The sequence below is a fragment of the Entelurus aequoreus genome, linkage group LG04 (assembly GCF_033978785.1).
Source record: "Entelurus aequoreus isolate RoL-2023_Sb linkage group LG04, RoL_Eaeq_v1.1, whole genome shotgun sequence".
NCBI lineage: Eukaryota > Metazoa > Chordata > Actinopteri > Syngnathiformes > Syngnathidae > Entelurus > Entelurus aequoreus.
The window spans coordinates 63,498,034-63,518,952 of NC_084734.1; the positions used below are offsets into that span (position 1 = coordinate 63,498,034).

A 20,919-nucleotide genomic window follows, 5' to 3' on the forward strand; every position below is an offset into this window, starting at 1 on the left:
AATCTTAGAGAGAAATCTAATTTAAAACATTTGTATGCACGTTCAACACTTAAGACTTTAAATATATCAGTATGTGGAATTAAATTATGGGATGGATTAAGCAAAGAAGTCAAAGTTCTCACATGATCCAGTTTAAGAAACTGTTCTAACACAAAGTGTTCACAAAGTACAAAGAAGAAAAATATTGACAAACATCTTGAACCCTATCAAAAACTGAGATAATCCTATTCATCTCATAATGTGGTCCGTAAATTACAGAACTATTTAGTTATGAGCGCTTTAATTATTGTTTATTCATGTATTTGATAATTACTTCCTTACTCGTTGTATATTATATGATTTTTTATTTACTCGTTTATTTATTTATTTACTTTTGTGTTACAAATTGAGAACAAACAGATTTGTTTAAAAATTGGGCAAGATTAAATAAACTCTGGTTCTTCCTTCATTTATTTATATATATTCCTACTCCTTTTCGAACTTGCTATAATAATAAAACTGGTAATATGTGATGTACTACATTGTAATTGTATGCATGTTAAAAAAAAAACTGACACCAACCAACCAACCAGCAATAGTTGTTTTTTGTTAACTTGTTTTGCACCAGGGATGTCACTAGGATTTACCTAAATCCCTTGGTGTCAACTTGGCTTTATCAGTGAATAAATGTTTTAAGAGTTTTTAGCATTACTTATTATCCTGATCACTTTTTCCCCTTCCCTGTCTTTTCGAAAAGAATCACCTACTTTTCTAAGTCTTATTAAAAAAATAATACAATGGAATAATGGAAACTTTTAGGTGAGCTCAAGCCACCCTAAGAATAGAATAGACTTAGTGACATCCATATTTTTTTTACTATTGCCTTTTTTTTCCTGCAAACAGATGTAGTCGATAAGCAGTTAGGATATTCCATAAGGCTGGATATAGGGAACATACATATTCCTTGTTCATGAAATCTAACACAATGAAATGTACAAACATTGTACAAAGCGAACACCAACAGGTTACCAGAAAATGTACAACAATTATTCTCAACAAGGGATTAGAAATACAATTTAGAGATAAAACATGTGTACGCACACTCAACATTGAAAACATTTAGTGTTACTGTAAGTGCAATTAAACTATGGGATGTACTACTTAAGGATCTTAAACAATGCACAAATACGGATCAGTTTAAAACACATTTGTTGTGCACGACGTACAAAGAAAAAAAATACTTACTGTTGGACAAGGGTTGGCTCAAATAAGCTTGGCTTCTTACCTTCTCCTTTTTGGACTTGTTGGATTGTTTGAGTGCATGTACGCTTGTTTATTGTGCTGAACCTTTTTAACATGATCCGGATGCATTGTGTTACAGTGGTACCTCAACTAAAGAGTGGCCCAAATTGCGAGTGTTTTCAGATAAGAGTTGTCTCTCGGCTAATTGTCATGCTTTAAGTTGCAAGCAAACATTTGAGCTACAATCATCCCTGCCATTAGTTGGCGTCGCAAATGTCACATCTGACCAAAACATCTGGTCTTACTCGCTAACATTAACTTATAGCTAGGGATCGACATAACTTTGTTCTTCCAAGCATTGGAAGGAAGAAAGTGAGTTTGATAAACAGTGCTGAGAATAAGTGGATGATATTTATTGAATAAAGAAAAAAATCATTAAAAACATGACCTAGTTGTGTAATCAACCTTGGTCTACCAGTTGGTGTGAATCACTTCTGGTCTGCACCCAAATAGTCTAACGACAGCTAAGAATGTTCAAACGGTGGCTATTTTTTAAAATTTATTTTATCATTATTTATTTTTCTTTGATGCGCCTGAAAGAGTGGCAGCACATCCCAGTAGCTCCTCTGACTTCCTTTATTTTACTTTATTTTTGGTAATATTCTCAACTTTTATTTCTTTTTTTTATCACTTATATTTTCCATAAACCACTAATTATGGTTCTTGGGCACTTTTGATTTCAGGAACAATTTCCCTTGTGGATCACTACAGTTTGCCTAAGTCTAAGTTTATCCATGGAAATATGGAAAAGCGGTTCATGCATGTGTTTGATGGAGAAGCAGCTGCAATGAGATATCACGGACGTCCTCTCCCCGAGACAAATTCTGTTCAAGATTATTACAATATTTTATAAAACAACTGTAGTTGTTAGTTCCACATTCTATTGTAATGTTTTTCATGCCATATTTTCCCCTAAAAGTTTTTTGTTTTTTCCCCCCAAAAAGTACTGTATATGATATACCAAATTATGCTGTTTTGGGGGGGAGTTACTAGGGCTGCGAATCTTTGGGTGTCCCACGATTCGATTCAATATCGATTCTTGGGGTCACAATTCGTTTCATAATCGATTTTTTCCGATTCAACGCGATTCTCGATTCAAAAACGATATTTTCCCGATTCAAAAGGATTCTCTATTCATTCATCCATCCATCCATCCATTTTCTACCGCTTATTCCCTTCGGGGTCGCGGGGGGCGCTGGAGCCTATCTCAGCTACAATCGGGCGGAAGGCGGGGTGCACCCTGGACAAGTCGCCATCTCATTGCAGGGCCAACACAGATAGACAGACAACATTCACACTCACATTCACACATTAGGGCCAATTTAGTGTTGCCAATCAGCCTATCCCCAGGTCTATTCATTCAATACATAGGATTTCAGCAGGATCTACCCCAGTCTGCTGACATGCAAGCAGAGTAGTAGATTTTTGTATAAAGATTTTATAATTGTAAAGGACAATGTTTTATCAACTGATTACAATAATGTACATTTTTTTTATTAAATGAACCAAAAATATGACTTATTTTATCTTTGTGAAAATATTGGACACAGTGTGTTGTCAAGCTTATGAGATGTGATGCAAGTGTAAGCCACTGTGACACTATTGTTCATTTATTTTTTATTTTTATAAATGTCTAATGATAATGTCAATGAGGGATTTTTAATCACTGCTATGTTGAAATTGTAACTAATATTGATACTGTTGTTGATAATATTCATTTTTGTTTCACTACTTTTGGTTTGTTCTGTGTCGTGTTTGTGTCTCCTCTCAATTGCTCTGTTATTTGCAGTTCTGAGTGTTGCTGGGTCGGGTTTGGTTTTGGAATTGGATTGCATTGTTATGGTATTGCTGTGTATTGTTTTGTTGGATTGATTAATTAAGAAAAAAAAAAAAAGGAAAAAATAAAATCTAATAAATAAAAATCGATTTTTAAAAAATGAGAATCGATTCTGAATCGCACAACGTGAGAATCGCGATTCGAATTCAAATCGATTTTTCCCCACACCCATAGAGGCTACCATGAATTGATTAACGTGGACCCCGACTTAAACAAGTTGAAAAACTTATTCGGGTGTTACCATTTAGTGGTCAATTGTACGGAATATGTACTGTACTGTGCAATCTACTAATAAAAGTTTCAGTCAATCAATCAATGGTGGGGCTAACTCGTTTTTCTGTGATTTATTCTGATTCTAGTCATGATTAACAATATACAATGACAAAATCATTCAAGGCTCTTGAAATAATTAAAAGTAAATGGCAAAAAAAAACCTTGGTATTTTTTCGATATCAAAATCTGCAGTACATGCGGGTTGAGTCGATGGGTCGTTGGGTCGTTTTTCTGTGATTTATTCTGATTCTAGTCATGAGTAACAATATAAAGACAAAATCATTCATTCATTGAAATAGTTAAAAGTAAATGGCAAAAAAAAAAACCTTGGTATTGTTTCGATATCAAAATCTGCAGTATCGACCCAACCCAAGTGTGGGTTGGGTCGATGTTGAATGCCTTCACTTCCTGCTTGCGTGTTAAGATTGAGCGTGGTGATTGGCTGCTCCTCGCTGGGTGGGCGGTCCTACAGCTCAGCTCGCTCAGCTCTGGTTACAGTCAGGCTGGAGCGGAGGTAGTGAGAGCTTTGTGGACGCGACCAAAGAAACTCACCGGCATGGACGCAAGCGGCCGGATTGTGAGGCACTGAATGAGCTCACCTCACCTTGGAACATTGCTTTGTCTTCCTACCAAAACGTAGAAACTAGTCCTTTTTACCCTTTTTTTTAACAGCTTAATTTTAAAGCACTGACCACGCAGCGTGTCCGAGTTGGAGCACCTATCCCCCGGCGGGAGCGCACGCCGAGCAGTCCCTGGATCCCGGAGGGATTTTTACCACAAAAACTCACTTCCGCATTCTTTAAAAAAAAAAAAGCATCTTAGTGGAAAGAAAGAGATGATTTGGACATTTTGGAGCCTCACTTGGACTTGATGGATGAATGTGGATGCAGCGACAGGTACCAGCAGAAGCACCTGGTTGTGTGCCTCGTCATCCCGTAAACGTTCCAAATCATTATAGTTAGATTTTCTTGATTGTGCGTCAGCCGCAGGTCATCCAAGGCACTTGTCAGCCTCACCCCATCAAACACCGAGGGTTCAACCAAGGACATACCGGGCCTGGACTCGAGCTGAAGTTGTCCACAAGGACATGTACGTGGTACCGAGCTCACATGCTCCCGACTGACCGACGCTCAATTGTCTCACCGGCCCGAAGCGCACGTAAAAGTCTGCCCCTAACCTCCTCGGTTCCCACTTGTGTGTGCACATTCAGCAGCATGGCGGGACTCGCTTGTTGGAAGTATTACCTCTGGATCTTTATCTTCATGTGTAGAACGGTGCTACTTTCGGCCAAATCCCTGGAGACCATCATTTGGGGCTCGCAAAATCCCAAGTAAGTGTCTTGTTTCATTGGCCAAAATTGGATTGGGTGTGTGCGTAATGGTAATGGGCCACTGACATTAGCAGAAACTTACCAAGTCAATGTGTGCGAAAAGCTTACTTTAAATGCTAAAGTAAAATGTACTTTTTGTGTTGATTAATTCCAACCCCACACACTTTCATACTATAAACAACACTTCACTGGTGGCCTCATGATAAATGACCCCTAGCCATTTACAACATGCACCTTTTACACGCCACATTTAGTACGTTTTGGCTAATGTGAAAAGCTTACTTTAAATGCTAAAGTAAAATGTACCTTTTGTGTTGATTAATTCCCCCCCACACACTTTTGATTGATTTATTGAAACTTGTATTTGTAGATTGCACAGTACAGTACATATTCCGTACAATTGACCACTAAATAGTAACACCCGAATAAGTTTTTTAACTTGTTTAAGTCGGGGACCAAATTAATCAATTCATACTATAAACAACACCTCACTGGTGGCCCCCATGATAAATGACCCATAGCCATTTACAACACGCCACATTTAGGACGCTTTGGCTAAAATCAGTAGTTTTCCACTCATTTCCATTGATTGATTGATTGAGAAGTTTATTGACATCTTAAAGAATTGAACCCATGTAATGCTTTAAAAAGGCAAATGGATGGCACAAAAAGCCAAAAGGCTTGTTTCCATTGTGGTCCATTAAATGTTCATCACATTTGATACATTCAATAATAAGAGGTATATAACCTGTTACATGTATATAAAAAAATTACGTTAAAAAATGTATAAATTATGTACATATACACAGTATACATGTCAGGTGATTTGAAAAACAATATATACCAAAAATGGGGGAGTATATAAACTATGTACAGTACATGTACATGAATCCTAGCAGTGTATTGAAAGGAATGCAGTGTTAAGGTGCAGCCCAGTTGAATCGAGTCTGGTCACAGGCGACCTGACCTGAGAAGCCCGCTTTGCACCCTTCCAACATTTACCCACAGAAATGTGCGAAGCTTTGGTAGCAGGGGGAATAAGTGTTTTAAACGCTTGCGAGCTGAATTTGCGCTTGGATCCGGGTTGACATTCTGGTCATCAAATCAGGGGTTAGGTTCTTAGAAGCAAGCTGCTGGGAAAAGGTCCTATTATTCCCATCAAAACAAGCAGTGTGAGCCCAGACTGCTTATAATAAAATACATTCTGGTAGCAATTATCACCCTCTCAGACTGCTGCATTTGTGGGGTGTTGGATCGCACACACATAAGCAGGGAAATTAAGTCAAGAAAAAAAACAAAAATAGCCTCCTGTATTTGCTTGGAGTGCTGACCTTCAACAGCGAGTGAGGCCAGACATGCTTAGTTAGAAGTAGAATTGATTTATCCCCCAAATGTCACATGTCGTAGGAGCTTGTTGTGCAGTCAGTGGGTAGAAGTATTGTCGCCATGTTCTTATTTATACATGCGGTGTAAGTACATAATGTGTGTGTATATATGGTCAGACACTAATGGCCACTACGGCCCATCAGCTTTTATTTGACCATGACTCCGAAAGCGTCGTCAAATAGACATACTGCAGATAAACACACCGAAAAAACCCCTCAGCTGCTTGTAGACTAATAAAAAACAGTGTGACATTTATTGCATTTATTGATTTATTGTTGATGTCACCTGAAGGGAATATCTTCAAAAGTTGCCATGATGCTTTAGGGAGTGGAAGATTATTCCTCCATCTGTTTTCTCTACTGTGCTCCATGTCAATTCCCCATGCCGGCCGAATATTTCATAAAGTTCACAGCGGAACAATAAGGCGCTCGGCAAAAGTGTTCTCTCCAATCTAATTATCCTGCTGCTGTGCGCTTTGAAAACAATAGACAATTATCTTGCCGTTTGCAGGCTTGGCAATAACAAGAGACAAACCTGTTTTTCTCCTGAAACGTATCCGTCAGCAGTGCCGTATGATGAGAGTACTTGTACAGCAATCAGCATTGTTTTAAAAATAATAAATTCACCGATATGTCAGGGCCTAGATTGCACAAGAGCAACTTTATAATACTGTACACTATCCGGTGACTTATCTCGATTTATGTTGTCTTAATTCCTGTTCCCCAGTTTGGGGAGAACTGCTGCCTCAGCTCATAAATTAACATAGCCCTCTGCTCGCACACTGTGACTGTACCACATAGACACCAAATATAACAATACCAGCACCCCCCCACAGGCCATGAGTTATGAGCCCAAGTATAGGAAAGCAGCCGAGTTGGCACACTCGGGAGTTTTTTTTTAAATTTTATTTAGGTGTGTGTCTGTGTTTATGTTCACATCCCGACGGCTGCACCATTATTTATAGATTTAAATGGGTGGGAGTTATAATTATGGCACCGGTCTTATCAATAACTGAAGTTTACCTAATTGATTTCTCTCCAGCGTGCCTGAACTGCAAATATACATCACAACAGAAGTGCATTTTGGGAAAGGGTCAAACAAAGTTTTGCTTCATGATAGGGATGGTTAATGGATTACTATTATGTGGAAATTGGCACTCAGCAACATAGGGTTGGAGTTGGGGGTTAAATCACCAAAATGATTCCTGGGCGCGGCGCCGCTGCTGCCCACTGCTCCCCAAGGGGATGGGACAAATGCAGAGGACAAATTTCACCACATCTAGTGTGTGTGTGACAATCATTGGTACTTTAATCTTTAATCTTAAAAAATTCATTGTTGGCAAAATGTAGTGCACTGCTTGGGGGCAGCCAGCAGAGGCACCGTTGAGTCACTCAACTAATTTCTGCCTTAACAAAGAACAACATGAACTATGATGGCAACTCCATGCGCCAGCAGTATAAATGCTCGTGTCATTTTAAGAACGACTAAAAAAAATGTTATGCAGATATTTAAAGACACATATTTGTTTTATTATTAGATATTAGTAGGGCTGTCTTCGACTAAGGGTTTTCATGGTTGACTGATGTTAAATTTTGTCCATGGTCAAATAAAAAACAGAAACAGATTGTGATGATATCCATCATCCATTTTCTACTGCTTGTATTTACTGTAAATTCCAGACTTTAAGCCGCTACTTTTTTCCTTTGAATCCTGCAGCTTTTAAGACGTAGCGGCTAATTTATAATTTTTTTTTTGCTGATGGCAATATAATAAATAATTTAATACAAAAAAACAAGCAACAACACTTTGCTGTGGCACCATTTTTTGGACTATTTTGCTCACCTTTCATTTATTGGTAGTGCTTTTCTGTTTTTTCAAATGTAGCGCTGTTCAGTCTTTTAGTCGTCCATAGCGTTTCAACTCGTATAGATTCTACATTCATCACTCCAAGCAACGTTTGTAAGTTTTACAGTTTAACTAAAACTGTGCATACTTACTAAACCGTCCCATGTGTGATGTCTGTAGGAGTGTTTTCATGCATATTTTTATGTGCTATCGCAATGTATTGACGCTAGGATCATTAGCATGAACTAATATGCTAACACGTTTACGAGTGTTTGTGTTAGTATTATTAACCAACAACAGCATTATATTTGTATTGTTTTAGTTTCACAAAATTTTCAGTAAACTCACCAAGACGTCACTGCAGAGTTATTAAAGGCCTACTGAAATGATTTTTTTTATTTAAACGGGAATAGCAGATCCATTCTATGTGTCATACTTGATCATTTTGCCATATTTTTGCTGAAAGGATTTAGTAGAGAAAATCGACGATAAAGTTCGCAACTTTTGCTAGCTGATAAAAAAAAGCCTTGCCTGTACCGGAAGTAGCGTGACGTCACAGGAGCTAGTATTCCTCACAATTCCCCATTGTTTTCAATGGAGCGAGAGAGATTCGGACCGAGAAAGTGATGATTACCCCATTAATTTGAGCGAGGATGAAAGATTCGTAGATGAGGAACGTTACAGTGAAGGACTTGAGAGACAGTGATGGACGTATCTTTTTTCGCTCTGACCGTAACTTAGGTACAAGCTGGCTCATTGGATTCCACACTCTCCTTTTTTTATTGTGGATCACGGATTTGTATTTTAAACCACCTCGGATATTATATCCTCTTGAAAATGAGAGTCGAGAACGCGAAGTGGACATTCAGTGCCTTTTATCTCCACGACAATGCATCGGCGAAATGCTTTAGCTACGAGCTAACGTGATAGCATCGTGCTTTAACTGCATATAGAAACAAAAAAATAAACCCCTGACTGGAAGGATAGATAGAAAATCAACAATACTATTAAACCGTGGACATGTAAATACACGGTTAATGCTTTCCAGGCTGGCGAAGGTTAACAATGTTGTGCTAATGACGCCATTGAAGCTAACTTAGCAACTTAGCAACGGGACCTCACAGAGCTATGCTAAAAACATTAGCTCTCCACCTACGCCAGCCAGCCCTCATCTACTCATCAACACCCGTGCTCACCTGCGTTCCAGCGATCGGCAGAAGGACGAAGGACTTCACCCGATGCGTTTGGCGGCCCGGAGACGTAGGAAGTCAAGGTGAGGTCGGCGGCTAGCGCGGCTAGCGCGGCTAGCGCTCCAACAAAGTCCTCCTGGTTGTGTTGCTGTAGTCCGCTGCTAATACACCGATCCCACCTACAACTGTCTTCTTTGCAGCCTTCATTGTTCATTAAACAAATTGCAAAAGATGTCCAGAATACTGTGTAATTATGAAATGAAAACTGAGCTTTTTGTATAGGATTCTACGGGTACCATAACTTCCGTTACTCTGACTTCGTCACACGCATACGTCATCATACCGCGACGTTTCAGCCGGATATTTCCCGGGAAGTTTTAAATGTCACTTTATAAGTTAACCCGGCCGTATTGGCATGTGTTGCAATGTTAAGATTTCATCATTGATATATAAACTATCAGACTGCGTGGTCGGTAGTAGTGGGTTTCAGTAGGCCTTTAAGTCCTTTTAGCTGATTGGAGAGCTAGCTTCCGCAGCTATTGGGTTCATGGCGATAACTTCTGTTTTGTTTGATCAGCCGTTTTACTGCCATGTTACAGGCACTGTTTGGAAACAATTAAGGTATGTAAATAAACATTTGCAGAATCTTACTGTGTAAATAACTCATGTTGCAACGTATGCATCTGCGGCTCCTGTGCAGCTAATATAAGGAAAAATATTTTAGTGGGTGCGGCTTGTATCCCGGTGCGCTGTATAGTTCGTAAAATAGGGTAGTAGTGTTTGCTGACTGGTCACAAGATGTCACAAGGATGTAGATATAGCCGTTTTGGTGATGCTTCAAAAGTTAATTAGATAAACTGATAAAATGAATATTTTTCTTAATTGACGTGAAAAATACAGATCTCATTTGCAACTTTTTCCACCTTAAAGAAAAAGGCTAAACCACCCTGATAAACAAATAAACACAGTAGTGATTGGATAGTTCAGTTAGGCACTCTGTCTAATGCTGCGCCGAGAAGACATCAAACTTGAATAAATGGAGGAAGTAAACGTTGTAAGAAAGTTTCGGTTTGTGAACCTGTCAGTTGGAGAACTGTGGGGAAGTATTAATGCTTAAGCGAAGTAGTAGAAGTAGGGCTGGGCGGTATACCTGTATTAAAGGTATATTTTAAAAAGAGATATATTTTTGAAACATTACAGCCATACCGCTATCTTCTGATGTGCCTTTGTTACAGCCGTTCCCTTTAGTTCAACCCTGGCCCTTGCATGTTTACTTTAGCTTCTTTGACGCCGAAGAAGCAAACAAACCATACAAACTTTTCAAAAAAATATGGCGGCTCGCCGGCTGCCGTGATGCAATGCTTTGGTCAGCAACTGCATTTGGCTATTGGTGAGTGACTACAGCTTTATTTAAACATACACCAATTTTCTTGAGAACCTATATCTCTCCTTGTAGCAAATGTTTTACTAATCTCTGTTTATGTTGTTCAGTTCAGTTAGCAACTTAGCTCCTCTATGCTGCTAGGTGTGTCAAATGTTTAGCTACTCCTCCATTTAAAGTGCCTCTCTCCATAGCCCTTGCGGACCAACCTAGTGCAACAGCTGGGTGGCTGAAGAGTAGTTTCAAACTGAACAGCCAGCGGCCTTTTCCGCCGTGAGCGAGTAGAAGCTCCATCTATCCCCGCTTATAAGCGTAAAGCTTTAAATCTAACGTTAATGAACAAAATTAACAAAAACTTATTTGACATAATAACGACGAACTAACTACTTTATAAGAATAAACAACATGTTACGTTATTACTTACAACAAAAATTATCTTGAGTACTCTCAACACAGGTTTTTAGCCATAAAACACTTAGGCAAACTTAAGCACTTTGCACGTTTTGTGTAACTACCGTTCAAGAGTTTGGGGTCACATTGAAATGTCCTTATTTTTGAAGGAAAAGCACTGTACTTTTCAATGAAGATAACTTTAAACTAGTCTTAACTTTAAAGAAATACACTCTATACATTACTAATGTGGTAAATTACTATTCTAGCTGCAAATGTCTGGTTTTTGGTGCAATATCTACATAGGTGTATAGAGGCCCATTTCCAGCAACTATCACTCCAGTGTTCTAATGGTACAATGTGTTTGCTCATTGGCTCAGAAGGTTAATTGATGATTAGAAAACCCTTGGGCAATCATGTTCACACATCTGAAAACAGTTTAGCTCGTTACAGAAGCCACAAAACTGACCTTCCTTTGAGCAGATTGAGTTTCTGGAGCATCACATTTGTGGGGTCAATTAAACGCTCAAAATGGCCAGAAAAAGAGAAATTTCATCTGAAACTCGACAGTCTATTCTTGTTCTTAGAAATTAAGGCTATTCCACAAAATTGTTTGGGTGACCCCAAACTTTTGAACGGTAGTGTATACCGTGTATCGCCATTCGGCCTAAAAATATTGGAATATGAGTTTTAGTCCAGATCGCCCAGCCCTAGGTGGAAACTGCATCTCTGGGGCGACGTGTCCAATTTAGAGCGAGTCCCACCATTGCCGACTGCGGTATTCGGCTGACCAGGCAAGCTCAGTGTCTGACAACGGTGTGTCCCAACAAGCCTTACATCCCCCATGTAGAAACATCTGTCCAACACTATTAGTATACAATTCCTTCAAAGTAGCGACCACTATGAGGAAGGCTGAAGTGATAGCCGAAACTGTATCCAGGTTAGGCTTATCTCTTTGTAAAAACTATTTGTCTGCACTCAATAATCTTTCATTAATATTTAAAGAAGACGCGATGAATGCAATATGTCTCAACACACACGCTGTACAAAGGAGCCTCAGCAGGTGCTGAACTCGACTGATGATTTGACTGTGAGGTTGATAGTCGAATTAGACTCCTTCGAATCGAATTGTGGAATCTTTCAACTATTGGAAGACAGCCCTAGTTATTAGTATAAATATTCTTGTTACATTATGCCTTTAATACATTTTTCATTCTTGCTATTTTTTTGTTCATTTTAATTCTACCATGGCCCGCAAGCCGTAATTTGGACACCCCTGGTTTACGTATTTCCCCCGGGAAGACGATGTGTTACCGAACGATGTAAGAGCGTCTCCAGGCCCTGTCTTCATAGTAATATGGCAAGTCTTGCTACTGGAGTTCTACGCTGGGCTGCACGCTTGAGGAGGTGTTATGCATGCTTCCACAGCTCAACTTTCATGGAAATGGCACTTCCTGTCTTTCATTTTTAATGCGAACCTCTTGGTAATTCGGTACACCTCTGAAACGTACCGAACCAAAGGCCATACAAAGAAATCTGAAACCGAATACCTTTACTGTTACATTTTTAGTATCTAGACGGGACTGAATATGCAAAGTTGCTAAGTCGAAAATACTGGTCCCTCCTGCTACACCTTCTTATTCTCTGGCAGACTATTTGCATATCAGCTGTGTTAAGAAGCGTTACAATGCATTCCATCACCTAACAAGTAACGCCAAAACTAGTTGTGGCGGTCCAAATGTATTCGCGGCATGTATGGGAAACACTGCCAATAGTTTCTTTTTAATTTTCCCCACAGTTGAACAAGGAAATATAGTCAAATGCCCTTCTTGTTGTAGAATAATTCACTCAGAAGAAGGTTAGATACATCAACATCTTGACTGATGAAAAAACCCTCAACAAAAACATTATAACATTTGATCAGAGTAAATCCGATTTAGTTCTCATTTAGCTGAGTGGAATTACGCCCGAAAATGTCACTTTGTTATGACTGATCACGTCCTGTCGCTGAAGCGCTTAAAGCAATGCACGCACACACACGCAAACACACTCACACAAACTTGCACACAGTGCGCTGAAGAATGCTGCAGTGATGCCAATTTAATGATAATCAGACAAGGTTGCAATGAGTGGCTCCTGCACGTCCTCTAGTGTAACCCTCCCTAGCTAATATTTACCTCATGACCCGCAGTCATCACGGCCGTGTTTGCAGCGGCTCAGGAGACAAACACCACGACGGGAGAGGCTGGGAAACATTCTTGCTCACCTCTGAAATAATAAAGCGAGACAACTGCTGCGGGCTGGCCAAGAGTCTGGTGCACTGATGTTGAACTCACATTTTGCTGAGGCTTGGAAACATGATTTTTGGCCACTGACTCTCCTTTTGAAGGCCACAAAACAAGAAAGGAGTATATGAGAGGTTTTTGTGTTGATAAAGGTCAACAACAGCCTCTCTTGCAGTGGTTCTCTTTGTATTGTTGCTGTATATTGACCTTAGCTGTCTGACTCGCAATTTAACAGTTGACTGCGTTGGTTTAGAACAGTGTTTTTCAACCACTGTGTGAGATACAGTTTGGTGTGCTGTGGGAGATGATCTAATTTCACCTATTTGGGTTAAAAATATTTTTTGCAAACCAGTAATTATAGTCTGCAAATTATGGGTTGTTGTTGAGTGTCTGTGCTGTCTAGAGTTCGGCAGAGTAACCATGTAATACTCTTCCATATCAGTAGGTGGCAGCCGGTAGCAAATGACTTTGTAGATGTCAGAAACAGCGGGAGGCAGCTTGCTGGTAAAAAAGTATCTAATGCTTAAACAAAAAATAAACAAAAGGTGAGTGCCCCTAAGAAAAAGCAATGAAGCTTAGGGATGGCTATGCAGAACGAAACTAAAACTGAACTGGCTACAAAGTAAACAAAAACAGAATGCTGGACGACAGCAAAGACTTACTATGGAGCAAAGACGGCGTCCACAATGTACATCTGAACATGACATGACAATCAACAATGTCCTCACAAAGAAGGATAAAAACAACTGAAATATTCTTGATTGCTAAAACAAAGTAGATGCGGGAAAAATCGCTCAAAGGAAGACCTGAAACTGCTACAGGAAAATACAAAAAAAAAGAAAAAAGCCACCAAAATAGGAGCGCAAAATAAGAACTAAAACACTACACACAGGAAAACAGCAAAAAACTCAAAATAAGTCACGGCGTGATGTGACAGGTCGTGACAGTACACCTACTTTGAGACAAGAGCTATATTGATGCATGGTTGGTTATGGTTTGAATTCATATCCAACAATTAAGACTTTTTACTGTCAACTGAGTTTCGTTTTTTAATGATTTTTGCTGGTGGTGTCCCTTTTTGATTTTTTCAACGCAGAAAATGTGCCTTGCCTCAAAAAAGGTTGAAAAACATTTTGAACAACAACGTTTTGAACATTCATTAGTTTTGATGATTAATCTGGATTTGATTAGCACTGCTCTTTAACATAAAGACAATCACTTTGATAAAAACAGTTTTATAAGTTTTATTTGACCTAATTCGAGTTCCAGTTTTGCTTTTATGATGAACAAGTTAGGTGAAGGGGAAAATATTTTTACAATAAGGTAATTAGTTTTATAGAAGCCTCTTGTCTTATCTTTGCTTTTATAAACCTCTTCTTAACAAAGCAAAATGTTTAAAGCCACATTGAGAAACCTTTGACTTGAGCTAATCGCTGTTCGGAATGCTCCTCGGTACTGACATTTAAGATATAGCAAAAACTTCAGGCGGAGCTTTAAAAAGACAAAAAAAAAACCTTGCATGGGTAAAAGCAGAAACTGCCACAACCCGTTAAACAAGAGGTGGAAGCGACTGCAGCACAAGGAACAGGATTTGGTTGCTTGCACGGAGCGCTCCCCTCTGCTGCTCACTGCTGAGAGGGTCAGAGGCCTGCTTGGCCCCTTTATCCCTGCGATATGCACCTTAGCCCCCCCACCTCCCTCTTTAGACTCTGATTGTGTTTCCCTCTGATAGAGATCTTATTACATGCAGAGAGGACTTAGAGCCTGAGCCTCATTCCAAGAGCTGGAGAGAGAGACTCTGACCAATAAGAAATACTTGTGCAAAGCAACTGGTGCTCGCCGCTGCAAATGCACCCTGTGTCTCAGTATGACGACAGCTGCGTTCGCTTTTATGTGCGTGCACTTCTGTGTCGACATGTCTGTTGTTTCAGGGCCGCGTAACGACACAGACACCTGGGCTCAGAAAAGAGTAGCAGCTCCTAAGGATATTTCGGGGAAAAATGTTTTCTTTTTCCCTCATGGCCTCAATTCAGATGGAGTCACTTTATCCGCTGGTGGTTTGGCTGCCGCATCACTGAAAACTGATCATACTGTTTTTTTGTCCTATTGATGAATCATTTCTGTTTATTCAAGCAGTTGCACATTCCCAGTTCAGCCCCGTCCTGTGAAATGAGTTGCAAATGCATCTCATTTAAGGCTTTTTTCCCCGCAAAAAATCCTTCCTCTGTGCATACTCCATGTGTTCCCACCCGGCCGACGTGACGTGAACTACAGTTGGTTTTCTTTGAAGGCATATTATAGGACTGATTCACAACTGGAACAACAGCTGAATGTAATAAGTGACTCAGAAAGACAGAGTTCCACTGGAATAGCAACATTAATTACTTGATGGACAGAACATTAATTGTCATGATCAAGGAACCAAAATTGCTGTCATTCATATAAACATGAATTACATCGCAGTTATTTTTTATTTCCCACCAGACCGGGTTGTCTTGTTGGTCTTTTGGATTATCATGTGAACAAACATTACCTCCAGGATGCAACAGTCTTTGAAAAGTAACTTTATACATTCAACTCTTAAAGAGACTTGCTTTGTAAAAGCCTTGTTAAACTTTATCAACATATTTTTTGTATTTTCTGTTTGTTGTACACAATGTCTATTCCTGTTTTTGGCCTTTTGTTAAGTCACAAACTAGAAATGCAAAATGATCACGGTTATCATTATTACCGCGGTGTGGTTGAATGTGCTCAAAAAGTACTTTGAAATCTTTTGACCAAGTTTAAACTTTTTAAAAAAAAAAAAAATAGACACACTGTTAGAAAACCCACCATTTTGCATGTTTTGTGTGTCTTATGCTTCTATAGTATTTTAATCTCTGTATTTTATCTGTTTTAAAGGCTAAGTTTGTATTGTTTTAAATATTGGTTTGTAATGTTACACTTAAAGATTATTTTAGAAATCAATGTGACTTTTGGGGAAAATAGTTGAAATACAAATTTTTTTTTCCAATGACCTACATTATTTCTTCTAATAAATGCGCATGCCATCAAAATTGCACTTTTATGGGAGTGTCATTATACTTAGATGAAAAAAGTCAAAAAGTAAAAAACAAAACAGTGTAGCCATGGAATAGATAACGATACAGATAGCGATAAATTGAGTGACGATGTATTTAAAAATTTAACATATGTACATTTGAAAAGTTATTCACTGGAGGAGTGGTGTTTGATTTTTGTATTTTTGTTAGAATTAACATGCAAGACTGTAGAAGCTAACATGTCCTCACATGTGTCTGAATAAAACATGTGTTATGGAAGTAATAAACAAATAAGATGTTAGCTGCCAAAATGGACTTTTACCCTGTTTCTGCTTTTTTGCCTCTCCTAAATAGTCAGGATAATTTCTGGTAACATGCTGCATCATTGATGTAGTATTATTGTGAAATGCCAGCGGTGTTTGACAGTGTAAACATTTCACCATAATGTCTGTCCTTTTCCGTTTTAAATTATCGCTAAATCTCTCATCTTCTCTGAGCTCTTTGCTGTCTTTCCACTTTGTTGTTTTTTCTGAGCCATCTCTTTCTATCGGCACTCCACTAGTCCTGGCCTCCTTCCCACACACATAAGCCACATTACCGGCAGCGCAAGCTAGATAGGCGCACTGCTCTAGTGTGCGCTGGAGCAATACAATTTCCACATATTTTACTCATTAAACGAATCACCGAAGCAAAAAAATACAAATCGATGCTTTTTTCTAATCAAATTAATTGATTTAATTGATGAATCGTTGCAGCCCTAATTATTATTATTTATTATTTCCAGCGGGCGTTGTGGCGTCCTATTCTGCTCAGTGGTCCTTGAACACACTGTAAAAACCCTTTGGTCTCGTATAGAACATTCACTTTGTTCTCAGAGAGCACAGCGGGTTGTACGCAATTAAATATCTTAGTTGCTCAGACAGCAATGTGTTTATACAAGTTTAAATTTGGGTATGCCTTTTCTTAATGGGGTGAACGTTAATGGCGCTTGTTTGTTTGTTAGCTTTCAAGCTAGCGAGCCGGCACCAGTCAGTCTGTTAGTTTATCAATTAATTGAAAAAAGAATTTTTTTGAGATCCCACTTTTCTTTTTTCCTTTTTTTTTTTTTTGCCTCATCTTCAGTGAATGAAAATGAGTAATTTGAGATACTGATGCCGTGTCAAATAAATGGGACTGGCAAAGATGATGACATCCAAAACTTCTGGTGGCCTAATACTAATTTTTCTTCAGTTACATTGTTTTTATATTTTCACGAGAAGCCAAATTCAAAATCATAATTTGATCAGTTGTCCAGCCTTAGGCTAACATGCAAGTAAATCCTGCTGCAAGTAAAACTAATGATTCATAAACGCCAAGTTGACAACTGTAAAATAACATCCTCAATTAAAGCTGATATTATCGGTGAGTGTGGTGATGGTGGTGCTGTTAAAATATTAAATCTGAAGAGCACTTTTGTATTGCCAAGGTATTGTATTGCCATTATGACATTATGAATGTAGTTGCCACACCGACCATTATAGAAAGTCCAAGCACTTTTAGGTTAGCTGTAGAATTTCACACATAAAACTACACCTCAGCTCTTTACAATACAGCACACTATTTAAAGGTATAATTACCATAAAAAAATGGCAATTTAATTTAATTGCACTGTGAAGACTAAAATCGCTCCAATTCCTGCTACTGTGCAAGTTCACACTAGTGCTAAAAAACATAAAGGCTGCATGTGAAAGGGGCAAGTGTAAGCTTATGGCAGCAAATGAGGGCTATTGTTCTTTGTTCAGCCACAGTGGAACATTAAGGAAGTGTGAGGAGTGTGCCAGTGTGCCCCTGTGAAAGTGTTGAGGAAGAGTGTGGAGTGCTTTAACAGTGGCTGTCTTACAGGCTGTTAGCGAGTGGCCTTCATTAGATGGAAGTCTGGCTGGCAGCGACCAGGAGGAAGTTCCCATCAGCCTCTGCTGTGCCAATCACCGGCATGCATGGCCCCAGGAAAATCTTCCTCAAGAATTTCTGCTTGTCTCCTTGCCTGCGCTTCAGCTGAATTAATTGAAAATGGTATGCAGAGTTACAGGAAGTAGGGAGAAAGTTGAATGGGCAAAGTCGGGCTTTTGTTTGCCATTTTACTTCTTTTAGAGCAGATGAAAATGAAGGGGATTAAGCAGGAGAGGAAAGCAAGCTAATATAGAGCGTTGAAACACAGCCCTCGGCTCAACCGCACATCCTTTCAGTCCAGCGTACAGCTCCCAGATTACTTCCATGTGTCAGTGCGAGGTGGAAGGCGAGGGAATAAAGAAGAAGGGGGACACGGGGAGAGAAGTTGAGCGATTGAAAAGCGAGCAGCTTTGGATTGCCGGAGATCAGCGCCGGTGTTGGACAGTGGAACGGATCTGTGTGACAGCCATCTCTAAAACCATTACCCCTGCGACTCCAACTGGGGAACTCGTAACCTCCTCGTTCGGACTGACTTCATCCACTTTCTCACAGAGCCCCTGTGTGCAGCTGAGGCAGACCTCATCAGAAGCGGGTCCAGACGGCAGGGCAGGGCCGGCAACCTTTAAGACGTCATGACTTGTCATATAGGCATGCATGCAGTTTGTGGCACCGCAAAGTCTTTAGTGGGGACACTGGAATTTACTGCGCTTGAACTTGGGGGAAGGGGAACCACACCAAGGAAGTAATGGAAGGAATAGAACTACTGCATTAAATGTTTTCATAATGATGCCATTTATACTGTATGTTACTAAAACGTAAATAAAAGACAAAAAACCTTTTTTAACTTTCTAATGCAAGAAACTATAGTTAGTAACTTGCTGTAACCTTACTTCAAGGCAGTGCAACCCTGTGATTTCACCCAGTCAGTCAGCACTGGGAAGTAATGACACTAATGCAAAAGCTCAAATTAAATACAATGAAAAACATATATAAACTAATCATTGCTCTAAATATAGTAGTGATGGTAACACATTTTGAAAACAAGTACACATATAGTCATAACCTGGCCACGGATTTTTCATTTAACACATTTATTAAAAAAGCTGATTAATACATCAATACTCAAATATGTGTAAAATTGTAAATTCCTCGAATTATTTTCCAATCATTAATTTTATACAGGCATCATTATTTGCACAAGTCAAATCAAAGCAGTACTCGATTTCTTTGTGTATTCGCTTTAGCATTGCCTGATCAATGATAGCACAGTGATCTTTTGTTTCATGGTGTTGATGACTTGTGCCAATTCTTCTTGTAGTTTAACAGTGTCTATATTTGTTCAATATGTCATACCTTTAACATAAACCCAATAGAAATAAGTTCAGGAGAGTGATTTCTGGCAAACAAGGTGCACGGAATTGGGCAATCCCTTTTAATCAACACAACATATTCTATCAACAACAACACATTTTATGAATACATCTCATCAAATGCTTTCATAATATTTTTGAAACATTTTTTCAAGTTAAACTACTCTATTTTAGTGGACTGCGCAAACATGTCGAGGCTCATGGAGAGAAATATGGCAGCATTGGTATTCCAATCGATCAGCCATTGATCATTAAAGCCCAATTTCCTTGGAAACGTACGTGATCGCCAGATGCCAATAAATGCCTTTTAATGCTGATCACAAAAACAATCGCTTATAACTCATGCACCTAAGTCCGACTGTTGACAGACGTGGCTACAGGTATCAGCTACTGCTAACTGTGCTAATTGTGCGCGTAGGTCCATAAACATTGCAGAGCGGCTTCTCCTAGTTAATTTCACCTTCATTGCGGCAAATACACTTCATTTCTTAAAAAGTAATATTATCACTAGGGGACTTGAAAAAGAGGCCAAAAATGCGACACATCCAGCAAAATAGCAGCAGGCACAAGAGAAAATGCTAACGCTAGAAGCAGCTATTAACAAGAATTTAACAAGTAAATTAATAATAGTCTAGAGCACAAGTGTCAAACCCAAGGCCCGGGGGGGCCACATTTGGACCACCACACCATTTTATATGGCCAGCAAAAGCAAGGTTGCCAAGCCTGCTCAGTGGCCTTGTGGTTAGAGTGTCCGTCCTGAGATTGGTAGGTCGTGAGTTCAAACCCCAGCCGAGTCATACCAAAGACTATAAAAATGGGACCTCTTACATCCCTGCTTGGCACTCAGCATCAAGGGTTGGAATTGGGGGTTAAATCACCAAAATGATTCCCGAGCTCGGCCACCGCTGCTGCCCACTGCTCCCCTCACCTTCAAGGGGGTGGAACAAGGGGATGGGTCAAATGCAGAAGGTAATTTCACCACACCTAGTGTGTGTGTGACTATCAGTGGTACTTTAACTTTTTTCAGGAAATTACAAGAGTGAGACTTTGGTGGCGTGATGCGTTAGAAACATTTTTGGCCTTTTTTTTTTTTACCACTGATTTAACCTGTTTTAACATCAATTTATACCTTAAGACTGATGTCCTCACCTCTAGCAGCTCTCCCTGCCTAATGCTAGTCTTAACTAACCAGAAATTAGAAATGAATATCATTTCCACTATCATCTCTGCTGTCTCTTCTCTCTCATCCTCTGCATGTGTTCTCAATTTGTATCGCTTCTACATCTCTATCCTCTGATCTCTTTTGATCCTCCAGTGATGCCAACTCCTCAGTAAGGAATGTCGCTATTGGCTGTCATCAAAGTTGCTATAAAAGTTGATG

General features: G+C 39.4%; 1 protein-coding gene across 1 annotated transcript in view; it reads left to right on the top strand.

The window, feature by feature from the left end:
* Positions 1–3,905: 3,905 nt before the first annotated feature.
* LOC133648923 (ephrin-B1-like) overlaps positions 3,906–20,919 on the top strand; it is a 124,070-nt gene continuing 107,056 nt past the window's right edge. The window contains exon 1 of the mRNA XM_062045464.1: positions 3,906–4,721. Within this exon, the coding sequence (XP_061901448.1) occupies positions 4,501–4,721 (221 nt within the window). The 5' untranslated portion in view covers positions 3,906–4,500. The remainder of the gene's footprint in view (positions 4,722–20,919) is intronic.